Genomic DNA, 12477 nt, shown 5'->3' with positions numbered 1-12477 from the left:
GCGCCAGAAGGCGGTCTGGCCGCGGAGGAGGCCGTCGAGGCGGCCGTCGTCGTCGGCTAGGGGCAGCAAGATCGCGGCGCCTGCGGGGTTGCGGCGCGTGCCAGTGGAAATGAGTGAGGGTGTGAACACTGCGTCGCAACGGACGCTGCCTCATGGGGGGGCTTGCTAGGGGTTTGGCCAGGGAAGCGGCGTTGGTGCTGTGTGCAGCTTGCCTGCAAACATGCGGCGCCGCAGCTTGCCCATGCCAGACTCGCGGACCACCGGCTCCGCCGCTGCTGCGCTCTCCGACTGAGCAGCTGCCACATTGAGCAAGATGAGCGTTCCCAGCCACGCGGCCACGATCACGAGCGGGCGCATCGAGGTCTCCGCGTGGTTTCGCAAGAACGGTCACGCACGTCAATCATGCCGGAGTCTCGGAGATGCAAAAAACATAGTACACGCAGCTTGTTATGCAGTACCATGCGAGCAGGCCCGCCTGAATCGACGGCGACGCATTCACACGGTCCAAGATGTCGCGGTCAACACCTGCCATGATGGCGCGCGGATGGGGCTCGTCCACGCATTGGAGCCACCCACCTCGGGCACTTCATAGAGCAGGTTCTCTTCGTCAAGCGGCGCGCCGCCGCCGCAGTGCTGCTGCCGGCTGCTCCTGCTGCTGGTGGTCCAGGCGCCACCGCTGCTGCTGCTGGCCCTGCTACTACTTGTCCCGCTGCCACTGGTCCTGCTGCTACTAGTCCTGCTGCTGCTGCTGCTGCTGCTGCCGCCCCTCCTTCGGCGCCGCCAGCAGCTTCACGATCGCCCCCAGGGGCAGCCCGAGCTCCCGTAGGTCGTCCCGCCCCAGCAGCTGCAGCGCCGCCATGTCTACGCGCGCCTCCTCGAAAAGCGGCTGGAACTCGGACAGCCCCAGCGCGTGCAGCAGCCCGGCGACCGACTGGTTGATGCCTGCGGCCCACGCCGGCGCTTGCTGCTTGGGCTGCGGCTCCTCGATTTGGAGGGGTGCTGGCGGCGGCTGCTGTTGCTGCCGAAGCAGCTGCTCACGGGCGCGCTGCTGACTGCTGTCCGGCTGAGCTGTCGGGGGCCTCGCGGCCGCGCTGCCACCAGCAGTCGCTGCCAACAGCACGGCGGCGTCCCGGGCGGCAGCCGCGGCGTCGGCCCCGTCGCTGTCGTCAGGCGCGAGTTCGATCCCGGCTGGCGACGCCCGCAAGGCGTCCACAAACGCCTGCAAATTAGCGCTGAGGCGCCGCTGGTACCTGCGCCAGATTGCGGTGCCGCACACGCCGCCGGTACTGAGCATGGCGCGACACGGGGGCAGGATGATGTGCCCTCCCATCCGCATGCAACATACGGTACCAGTTGCGCCGCTGCATGCGGGCCCACCAGAATGCATGGCAGCTACATGCGGTGGCATACATGCGTATGCATGTTTGATGCTGCGAGGGTCACTGGCCGCACCCACGTGAGTGCGTCGGCGTGCCGCCCGGCGTTCTGCTGCTCGTGCGTCGCGGCGATCAAGGAGTAATTTTCCAGCAGCAGCTGCGCGGCAAGAGAGCGCGTGTTGATACGTGCACATGCAGGTACAGTAGCACATCCATCGAGGAGCAGCGCCCACCATATCGAGAGCATGGCTGTCCTCCACGTCTGGCAGATCAGTTGGCGCCATCACTCTTAAGTACCGATGTGACAGTAATGATTGAATAGAACCTCTGTGTTTGGTAAGACTTTCGCTGACGCTTTTTGTAGGTCGCACATTGTCACGGATTTCGTCTTGCAGGTCCACTAGTTGGATCCCTTCGGTGAAACTGCCAGAATGAAGGTCCAATTGAAAGCAGACCGGCCAGAGTTTCAAATGCACTCGCAGCGGCGAACGGCCATCGCGCTCCTGGCGACGGCGGCAGCAGCGGCAGCGTGCGCAGCTCCGCCCATAGCTATTGCACGCATCGCCACGGAGGAGGTCTTGCGGCAGAAAAGCGTGATTACGACAGGCGGCTTCAATCCCTCGGACGTCCCTGCAGGTAGAGCTCGCGAATGGGCGTGAAAATGACGTGGGCCGGCAGTGGGCGGCGTGATGCAATTGTTGTGTTGTGCAGCCTCCATCCTGCTGATCCCGCCGCCCTCCCTGCCCTCCCCCCACGCCGACCGCTCGTGCAGCCCGGACCGGGCCCCCTCCCGCGCCCCGCGACGCGCCCGCGGAGCCCTCCGGCCGCGGCGCGGACCCGGGGGTGCGCCCCGCAGTGCAGGAGGCCCTCGGGCAGCTGAGGGCGGCGCGGGCGGCGGCCGAGGAGGCGCGGTGGGGCGACGCGCTGCGGGAGTACAGCTCGTTAGTCAACGACCACCCAGACCTAGCATTGGCGACGTATGGGCGCCTCGGCCGCGCGATCATGCTCTATCAAGTGAGCTGTTGTCAGCAAGGACTCGAATTTTCACGGCCATGGTTGGGGCACGCCTGTGCCGGCATGCCGCCCGTGCTCGGATCGGCCGCAGGGTGGCCTTTGCAATATCCACATGAGAGCTTGCGTGCAATGCTTCCCCCGTGCTGGCTGGCGTCGCTGGTCCTTCCTGTCCCAGCCGAGCGACCAAACTTCAACCGCCGCGCACGCCGACAGGCGGGGGAGGTGTCGAAGGCAGTGATACTGCTGGATGAACTTGAGCTCACCGCGCGCGGCACGCCAGAGGTCCACGCAGCACTGGTGGGCAAAGCCAGGGGGATCAGAGGATGCTCGAGCGGCAGGCGAGCAGTCCGCAGTCCTTAGACTCATGGGTTGACCGGTGGTGCATCGAGTGGTGTCGCGAAGCATGAGCTGCTGTCATCGTGGGGGGCTGCTGGCTCGGCACCTTGATGCGAAGGCGCAGATCAGACCGCGGTCTGCTTACAGGCGCCCCCGTCTCGCCATGCAGGCTGCTGTTCTGTGGGCGGAGCGGCCGTCGCAGCGGCTGAGGGCGGAGCAACAGGTGGGCGTTGCGGGCAGGGCCTGCCAGTTGTGTCGCAAGCGCAGTGCTCAGACCCACGTCTGTTCCCTCGCACTGCCGATGACCCCTGATGCCCCCCAGCCACCCCACATGCATCCGTCAAGCACGCCGCCTCGGGCCCCTCCCATCCTGTAACAGTTTGAGATCGCCCTGGAGTTTGACCGGCGCTACTCAGACCTGGCGTACATGCGTGAGCAGCGCCACTGGCCGCCGCGGCTGCTGGCAGCAATGGCGCGCTTCCAGCAGCTGCAGACATGAAATGTAACAAACCCCCTGCAGAAAGACGCACTGCTTCTACCGTGCACATGCGCCCCGACTCCCACATGCGTGCGTGAGGTCTTGGGTTGGCAACGTCAGTCAGCAGCTCACAGTAAGCCGGAAATCGGAGAGCCATTGGGCCCACTGGAAACGGGAGGCTCGCGGTTACTCACGGAACAGTCGCGGGCAAACAATACCTGAGGGCGCCGCAGGTGCGTTCACAGCACCGGCGCGTCGCAGCTCTCAGAGTTCTCTCGCATGCAGGGAATGGGACCAAGGATATGCTTGTGCAGCGATCCAGGGAGCGCTGCGACGCGCCGCGGAATTCCACAGCCCCGCCGCCGCAGCGGCCGTGCGTCCACCGTCCCCCTCTGTTGGACGTTGCGCCAGCTGCCCGCCAGCTTCTCACAGCTGGTCCCAGTCCTCCGAGTCCTTCTTCTTGCTCTTGTTGCTAGCGCTCATGGCACCCTGCAGTGTTGGTTTGAGGGTGTGGAGAGCGCAATTCAAGGGGCTGGATGAGTTGAGCAGTTTGCAATTCACAGCAAAGGCGGGCGCTGACCGTCTTTGCGTTGGATTGGGCAGCGCCTTGAATTCTCCGTGTATGCGTGAGGGTCGGGAATGACTGCCCAGCGATGTGCCCACTCTAGGCACATGAGATTGCTTGGCCCGGCATGCCCGCTGCCACTGCAACGCCTGGCCCCTCCCCCCAACAAAAACCAGCTGCTGCAGCTGGCAGCCCCCGCGCACCCTGACGAAGCTGAACACCAGGCCCGCCAGTGCGGTGAGCAGCAGCAGCTGCAGCAGGCCGCCCAGGGCGGGGAAGGGCATGTAGACGATGGGGCGGAAGCCAAAGCCAAAGCCGCCAAAGCCGCCGAAGGGCGAGAACACCGGGCTAGGCGCAACGACAGTGGTGTTGTAGTGGTTGACAACGCTGGGGCGCCGCGTGGCGCTGGTTCTGGCGGGTTTGGGAGGGGAGGAGAGTGTGCAGCAAGCGGGGATTTTGCCATGAGCTGCATTGGGGGGGGGAGAGCAGCGGAGCCTGCTGTCCAGCCCTGAAGGGATGGCAACACATGAGGCACAGGCGAGTATGGAACGCCAGACCCGGTCATGATGCAAATGTGCATGACGAAAGAGCCGGGCAGCACTAGAAGAGCGGCGCGAGTGCAAGGGCACATGCGCCGCACAGCAACGTGCTCGCCATGACCACCAGGCTGGTCAATTGAGTACTCACGGGCCCATCCTTGACGGAGCCGCCCGCCTCGCCGAGAAACCGCTGCTGCTTGAAACACGACCACCACTCCGAGCAGCAAGTGCATCCTCGGGACGCAGGCCTTGCGCAATCAGCAGGGCTGAGGCCACCACGCACGCCTCAGCGACCTTTCCGACATTCTTCCTGTCCTCCTGTGCCGCCTTGCACAGCACAGGCTGGGCAGCACGACGAGAGGCAGCGGCCCTCAGGCCCGGGGGAGAAACGCGCTGCAGCTGGAGGGCCATTGTGAGTCTAAGAATATACGTATAACGTAGGTGTCGGCAAGGAGTACCTGACCCACGATCATGGGCCACACTGTTCAAGGACCTGGCGCCGACAGCTGCTGGCTGCGTGGTGTGGACTGCAGTCATGCTCTGCGGAGTGGCCAGCGACGCGACGCATCGCGCCAGGGTTGCTGCGCTCACGTACAGCAAGCAATTGAATGGGTCAGAGTGACTGCATATACAGCATATACGTGGGCCATACGGATCGCGCGTGTACCATCCTTCACGCACTCGCAGTGCGTGTGAGTTGAAGAGTGGGCCGCTGATGCTCTGTCACGGCAACAGGCCGGCTGGTGATGCGGTGATGCTGGGGGCGCCCCTTGTACCACAGCGAGAATGCAAGTCCATCACCACAGTGAATGGATACAGGTTTACACATTCACACCGTCGATTGTACGTTGCCTCGGCCCCGCTCATGGTGGGGCACGCTCATATCCGACAGCTCAGGGTTGTGCATCGGATGGGGCAGCGGGCTACTGCCGCGGTCGCCACCCCTGCTGCGACCTCACGCACAGCCTAAGTGCGGTGAGGGCAGCGCAAAGCTCGCGCCATGCCTGCTAATAACACCGGCAGACGTCATGGCACGCAGGTCGGAGGGCGGCGAATCGAGCCGTCCAGCGGCTGGCTGTGGACCCCAGGCATGGCGGGCACACCAGCGGACCCCAGGCGTGAACCACCCACGCCCGTGCCCAACGCAGCGTTCAAAATATCGGCCCCCACGCGTTGAGGATCTTCGAAATCTCCTCGGCCCAGGGGACGCGGTCGTCCTCGCCCCGAGCCACAAACCTGTCGGGGTGGAACCGCACCTTTGCCGCTTTGAGCCCCGCCCGCAGCTCCGCCGCTCCCAGCCGCCGGCCCGCGGGCAGCTCGACCCGCAGCCACCCGAGCAGCTTGCCCAGGTCGCGCGCCCGCACCGCCGCGCCGACGCGCGCCTCGATCTCCGCCTTGGCGCGCGCGCGCAGCGACTCGCGGCGCGCGGCGGCGGCCTCGCGGGCGGCGACTTCGGCGCGGTGCTCCTCCAGGCGCGCGCGCGCGCGCTCCTGCTCGCGCGACGCCGCGGTGGCGCGGCTGCAGGCGTCGGCTGCGAGTGCGGCGTCCTGTTGGGGACCCTTTTGCTGCTGCTGCTGCTGCTGCTGCTGCTGCTGCTGCTGCTGCTGCTGCTGCTGCTGCTGCTGCCGCTGCTCTTGAGGCTGCGGCTGCTGGTGCTGGTGCTGCTCCCCTTCTGCTGGCTGGGACGACCGGCATGTGCGCCCCTGGCCCTCCTGCCGCCACCCCTGGCCGCCACCATCCGGCACAGGGGCAGCCGGGCCCCCGCCGCCCCCACCTTCTCTGCCCTCTTGCGGGGCCCCGCTGCCCGACTGGTGCTCGGCCGATGGAGCCGGGGGGTGAAACTGAGGGTAGTACCCCGCGTACATAGGCGTCGGTGCGCCCTCATCCTGCTGCTCCTGCTGCTCCTGCTGCTGCTGCTGCTGCTGCGGCTGCGGCTGCTGCCGCCGCCGCCGCCGCGTGCCCGCACCTGCAGCCGCGCCTGCGCCGGCGCCCACGCCTGCGCCCGCGCCCGCCCCTGCACTGGCGCCGGCGCGGGCTGGCGGGTGCGTGAGGTTCGGCGGCGGCGGCATGCGGTCCACCACGTGCCTCAGCAGCTGCTGTATACGGTCCATCCGCCCAGCAGCGGTTTCAAATCCGGCGCTGGGATGCACCCGCTGTTGCTCCTGCTGCGGCTGAGGGCGACCAGGCTGTGCGGCTTCTGCCGATGCCGCTTCCGGGCTGCGCTGCCGTTTTGTTGCTGGGTGAGCGTCAGGCTCGCAACACGGGCTGCCGCCAGCCGCGCCGAGAGCGTCCTCAGGCACATGGGGCCCCTTGCCTGCCGCCGCCGCCGCAGGAGGCGCAGCGGCCTCATCGCCAGACAAGTCGATGACGATGCACGCCGGCTCCTCTCGGCCGCCGTGCGGCTGCCGCGGCTGCACCCGCGGCCGCCACCGCCGTTGCTGCCGTCGCTGCTCCGGATGCTGCTGTCGCGGCTGCGGCTGCGGGTGGGGCTGCTGCTGCTTCTGCTTCTCCTGCTGCTGCTGCTGCTGCTGTTGCTGCTGCTGCTGCTGCTGCTGCTGATGATGATGATGATCATCCGTCACAGGGCCGTGCGTGTGCGCCTGAGCCTCTGGCTGCTCCTCGCCGTTTGACACTCGCGGATGCTGCTGCGCCGACGGCGCGCGCGTAGGCGTCCCCCCTTGCTTGCCCTCAGGCGCCTCCTCCGAATGACCCAAGCCCTGCTGTTCTGCTCGAGGCTGCCGCGGGTGGGAATGCACATCCATCACGTCCTCTTCCACCACCTCCTCCACCCCATCCTCCACCTGCCCCTCCTCTTCTTGCACCTCCATCCCCTCCACCTCCACCGCTTGCGGTTCTCCCGCCATTTCCTGGCCTCCTCCTTGCCGTACGCCCCCCTCATCCCCCAGCTCCTGCTCCCGCTGCCGCGGCGGCGGTTGCTGGTCCAACCCTGGGCCACCCGCAGCACCGCTACGAGCAGATGGGCTCCCGCTGTGGCTGCTCGGCGGCGAGCCGCCGGCAGCAGCCTCGTCCGCCTGCCCGCGGCGCCCGGCGCCGCTTGCCCCAGCACCGCTGTCGATGCTGCTGCGGGGCGAGCCTCCGGCCAGGCGCTTGCGCGCCAGAATGCCCGCCTTTGTGCGCATGACGCCTGGGAATGCAGCCGGGGGTGGCTTGTGCTGCTGCTCCTGCTGCTGGTGCTGTTGCTTCTGCTGCTGCTCCTGCTCCTGCTCTTGCTGCTGCTCCTGCTGCCGCCGCCATTGCTCCCCGTGCTGCTGTTGCTCCTCATGCAGCTGCAGCGGCTTCCCGGCATGGGGGGGTGACGCAGTATGCATGCACCGCCCCGGCGCCGCATCCAAGGTGGTGTCGGCGACCCTTTTGCGAGACAGCCGCCGCCCCATACCCGCGATGCGGCGAGCCAAGGGCACATCTTCAGCAGAGTCGCTGCAGTCCGAGGCAGCAGCCGCCTTGGCTTCCGCGGCGGCAGGCGGCGAGGGGCACCGCTCGCTGCCCGGCGCCGCGCCCCTCAGCTGCGCCAAGAGGTCCACTAACGGGATATTCTCTGCTGTGTCGGCTTCGACCGCGCCTTCCAAGACGTAGTCGTGTTCCTCTCGACCTGCAGGCTTCGCTTCGCCGCAGGACGGCTGGCTGCCCCGCATTACCGCGGCCAGCCGCTGCCGCATTGCCGCCTTGCGCCGCGCAAGCGGTTCGTCCTCTTCCTGCTCAAAGGCTCGCTCCTCCATCTCCTGCCGTTGCTGCTGACAGGGTGGCAAATGCGGGTGCGTCAATGGTCGGCGCTGCTGCTGCTGCTGCTGCTGCTCCTGCTGCTGCTCCTGCTGTTGCTCCTGCTGTTGCTCCTGCTGCTGCCCCTGCTGCTGCTGCTGTTGCTGCTGCTGTGGAGACGTCAGCGGCGGCGCCGCCGGCGCCAGCGGCGCGTGGTCCTGCTCCTCGTGTCGTTGTTCTTTGTGCTGCTGCTGCTCCTCATGTTGCTGCTGCTGCGGCAACAGCGGCGGCGGCGGCGGCGGCGGCGGCAGCTGCTGATGCTGTGGTGGTGGCGGCGATGGCGGCAGATGCGGCTCCTGCACCTGCTGTTGCTGTGAAGATGGAAACGGCAAGTGCTGATGCTGGTCGTGTGGTCGTTGCTGGTGCTGATGCTGCTGCTGCTGCTGCCGCTGCTGCTGCTGTGGTGGTGGTGCCGGGTCTGGTTTGTGTTGCGGTGACAGGCACGGCTGCTGTGGCAAACTTGCAGCACCCAGCAGCTCTCCAGTTTGCTGCAAAGGCTGCGCCAGCCGGGGCGGCAGCGTGTGCACCGCTGGTGCGGCGCTGGTCGCCACTGCAGGAGCACCAGCGGGTGCGGCCTCGCCGGCTGCCATGCCTGGAGAGATCCCCGTCCAGGTGGGTTCGGCAAACCAAAGGCATGGTGCGGCACGCAGCTTGGCCAGCTCCCGGCCGATAGCTGCCAGCCGGTCGCCCGACGCCTTGAGCTGGGAGCGCAGCTCAGCCCTGTCAGCCTGCTGTGCATGGCGGGACATCATGTGTGGAGGGACGTCGTGCGCACTCTCTGCCGCCAGGGATGGCTGGCTCGTGCTCACCTACAGTACCCAAGCACAGCAGCGCAGCGCACGACTTGCGGAGTGGAGCACATGGCGCACCTGCACCGCCATCGGCATGTCATCTTGTAACGCAAGCGGTTCCTCGTGCCGTGTCAAGCCCCTGCACATCATGCGTGGGGCTGCTGTACGAAAGCATCGCAATTGAAATCCACGAGCTTGGCTGGTGAGGGCTCGCGTATGCTGGACAGTTGCTGGCTTTAACGATTTCTATTTACGTGTCGCCGTGTTGGGCAAGATCATCGCCGTGCAGTGGGTGACACTGGTGCCTGCGCTCAAATCGTGTGAAGTTGAGAAGTGTGCGTGTGCGCCGTGCAAGCTGCAGGAGACGAATTTGTGCAACCTTTGCAGCATCACAGGGAAAGAATCAAGAAATTGTAGCACGGAGGGTTTTACATTGCATCAGATGCATGGAATGGGCATGCCGTGCCCCATGATGCCCCTTGTTTTGGTCATACCTTGCCTTGACCACCGTCTGCACTACAGACTTTGTGCCCCATGTGGCAGCGGTGAAGCAGCAACCAGAATGCCAAAACATGACCTGCATTTCTAGGATCACTTGCGCTTGTGCAGGGCTCTGGGCTAGGGCAATATGAGGAAGAGCCTTGGCTGATGTTGGTAAGGGCCGGGCTCATGTAGCCTCGGGACGTTTACTCTTGCGCGCACAGGCACAATTAGATGATGAAGTAAGAGTATATCCAAATCATTGCACTCTGCAAGCCCTGCATCGCTGCCCCAGGCCGTCGCCACCAACCGCCTAATCGATGCTTTGGGCGCCACCAGTGCGACTTGCCCGCGTCGCCTAACGGCACCATGACCACACCTGGTCAGGTGCTATCGGACAGCAGTTCGCCACTCCCTTGAACTCACATTGGCCTTATATGATATGCACGACACACATCCAGCAGCTCTTCTCTGGTCGCCAACGCAAAACAAGGACCCGAAGTAACAGACAACTCCAGGGCCCATGCTGACGGGTCCTGGATCCGGAAAATGGTGGCTCTGAGCCAGGCTCGCGTGAGTTCCAGCGGGACGGGGTTTGGACGTGCCAGCTATGATTCGGCGCGCCGGCTCCACCCGTATCAGGCGTCTAGACGGCCCGCGGTCACCATACATATAGAGAGTGCTACAGTTTCATTCATGGAACAGCCCCGCTAGCGACAACTGCCACTGCCCACACGCTCGTAGGGACTGCTGGCCGATGTCACTGTGCCAGCCCATGCGGCGGCGCCGCCCACTGCCCAGGCCGCCCCGCGCGACTCGGTGCTCAGCGACGACGTATTTGGTGACCTGGAGCTCGCTGACGCCCCAGAGAGCGCGAGCATCAGCGCCGCCGCCGCAACCGCCGTCCGATTCCTCGCTGACGCCACGGTTTCAAGCACAGCTGGCCGCCAAGCTCCCGAGGTGGTCCCGGATGACGAGGCCGCCGCCGCGCAGAAAAAGGCGGGGCCTCCGTCGTCTCGGCTTGTCGACGGCGACGGGGAAGCTGTGGAGAAGCTGCAGCGGCTGCTGGTGGAGTCGTCGCCGTTCGTCTTGCAGGTGGGGAGAGAGCAGCATGGGCTGTCGCTGCGGCGAGCACGCCCTCAATTTGCAGGACCCATTTTTTGCGCCCCGTCACGCGCAGCGGATGCTGAACCGCCTGAGCCACCCGCCAGAGCTGGTGCCCCTTGATCCGCCCCACAAGTCACACGTCCCCACCTGCGCCCTCCGATCGTCCCTCGCCCTGCACCTCCGCAGCTCACAAGCCTGGTCGCCAGTCTGCGGGACATCCACACCCGCCCCGCCCCGCCAACCGCGCCCGTGCTGCCCTCGCCGTCCCCAACGCCCCCTGAGCCCGCGCCGCTGCCTGCCGCCCCACATACTTCCAGCCCCGCCGCCGTCGCGTGCAACGAAAGCACGGACTTGCCCAGCGGCGGCGGCAGCTGCGGCGGCGGCAGGGGCGACAACGCGACAACGAACGGGATTTGCTGCGGCGACGAGGTCGATATCGAGGCCATCACATGCGCCCTGTTATCAGAGGGCTACTTGGTCCAGCTCCGCTGCGACGCGGCCGGCGGCGAGCGCCCGCGCGACGCGCGCCGCTGCCTGCAGCAGCTGCGCCACAGCTTCGTCGTCTGCCTGGGCGGCCCGGCCGCCCCGACGCCCCGCTCGGGCGGCGCCGTGGCGGGCGCGGTCGCGGACGGGGGCGCTGCGGCGGCGGCTTCCGAGTACCTTCCCGCCCCCTTGGTCATTGAGCCGCGCTTCCGCGACCAGTTCGTCATCGCCCACCCGACGGCCGCATACGCGTCGCTGCTCGCCGCCGCGCCGCCCTGCTTCGTCGGATCCGCGGCCAAGCTGGAGGCCGTAGTGTCGCACCTCGCCGATGAGATGGCCGCGGCGTTCACGCAGCGGCGCCACGGCGCGGTGCCGCCGTGGCGGACGCGCGCCGCGATGCTTTCGAAGTGGGGCCCGCAGCAGCTCGCGGCGCTGGCGGCCAAGATGCCCGGCGCACGTGAGGGCGGGGGCGGCGTCGGGGGTGACGGCGCGGCTGCTGCGGAGGTGGCGGCGTGGCTGCCTGAGGCGAGCGTCCTCGATGGCAGCGTGGGCGGCCGCGGCGCCCCGCTGAGCCCTCACGGGGCCGCGGGCGGCGCCTGGCGCGCAGCGGCGCATGCGCGAGAGCAGCAGTTGGCGCTACAGCCGAGGATCTACCAGATCTTGGCCTCAGCAGCCGCAGCTGGGCCCCTCAGACCATCCCCCACGCCCGCCGGCGAGGGCCCGGCCGCCTGCCCCGGCGCCACTACCACCGCCGGCACCGCGGCGCCCCCGCCCGCGCCGGCCGCCGTCGCGGCGCTGCAGGCTGCTGACGCGTCGTCCCTGGGGCGGGCGCTCCAAGCGCTGACGGCCGCGTTCGGCGGCGCGGCCCGCGGCCTCTCCTGCGCGGGCGGCGGCAGCGTCATGGCGCAGCCGCAGGGCGCCCAGCCGGCGGCGCTCCGCTTCTCCCGCAAGGCCAGCTACGAGTGGTGCGAGCGGCGCCAGGGCTCGGGCAAGGCGCGTTCCCTGCTGGCCGCGGCCCTGCAGACGTCTGCCGGCGCCGGCTGCGGCGCGGCTGACGGCAGCGGCGCGGGCGGCCGCGGCGCACAGCAGGCGGAGGCGCGGCCCGCGATCCGCGTTGTGCAGAATGAGGTTGGGTGGAGCCAGATTACGACAGTCCGATGGGGGGCGTACCACCAGGCCGGAGCGAAATTGCTGAGTCAGTAGCCGGCGCAGCAGCAGCCGGCGGCAACGGGCGCATCGCCGGCGGCGGCGCCGCCGCCGCTGCCGCCGCTGCCAGGCGGTTCGTTCTTTTGAGAACGTTGCTGCAACAGACAGGGCCCCAGTACTTGTGCTCACGGCACACCGGCGCGACACATGCGTACGCTGCCTGCAGCGCCGGCAGTGCCGCGCCGCCGCGCAGGGCGTCAGGTTGGGGTCAAGGCGGCGACCCGGTCATGCAGCCCTGTGCGCCGGCCGCTCCCACTGGCCCTGCGTCGCTGATGGATGCTCACGCACGCGCGGCTCTGCCGGGCAGGGCCGGGCTCCTTCCAAG

General features: G+C 67.4%; 3 protein-coding genes across 3 annotated transcripts; 2 read left to right on the top strand and 1 right to left on the bottom strand.

Moving 5' to 3' along the window:
* Positions 1 to 1807: 1807 nt before the first annotated feature.
* On the top strand, positions 1808 to 3225 carry MNEG_6533 (hypothetical protein; the record flags this gene model as incomplete). The annotated part of the gene is made up of 5 exons (XM_014044995.1): positions 1808 to 2012; positions 2149 to 2390; positions 2604 to 2687; positions 2896 to 2949; positions 3106 to 3225. The coding sequence occupies 5 exons, from the start codon at positions 1808 to 1810 to the stop codon at positions 3223 to 3225; spliced, it is 705 nt and encodes a 234-aa protein (XP_013900449.1).
* A 405-nt stretch (positions 3226 to 3630) lies between these two features.
* Positions 3631 to 8834, bottom strand: MNEG_6532 (hypothetical protein; the record flags this gene model as incomplete). Its single annotated transcript, XM_014044994.1, has 3 exons — positions 3631 to 3693; positions 3973 to 4180; positions 5479 to 8834. The coding sequence occupies 3 exons, from the start codon at positions 8832 to 8834 to the stop codon at positions 3631 to 3633; spliced, it is 3627 nt and encodes a 1208-aa protein (XP_013900448.1).
* A 1071-nt stretch (positions 8835 to 9905) lies between these two features.
* On the top strand, positions 9906 to 12239 carry MNEG_6531 (hypothetical protein; the record flags this gene model as incomplete). Its single annotated transcript, XM_014044993.1, has 4 exons — positions 9906 to 9929; positions 10101 to 10451; positions 10650 to 12074; positions 12150 to 12239. The coding sequence occupies 4 exons, from the start codon at positions 9906 to 9908 to the stop codon at positions 12237 to 12239; spliced, it is 1890 nt and encodes a 629-aa protein (XP_013900447.1).
* Between the last annotated feature and the right edge of the window lie 238 nt (positions 12240 to 12477).

Source organism: Monoraphidium neglectum, assembly GCF_000611645.1.
Source record: "Monoraphidium neglectum strain SAG 48.87 unplaced genomic scaffold scaffold01069, whole genome shotgun sequence".
Lineage (NCBI taxonomy): Eukaryota > Viridiplantae > Chlorophyta > Chlorophyceae > Sphaeropleales > Selenastraceae > Monoraphidium > Monoraphidium neglectum.
This window is presented reverse-complemented; position numbering and strand designations above follow the sequence as displayed.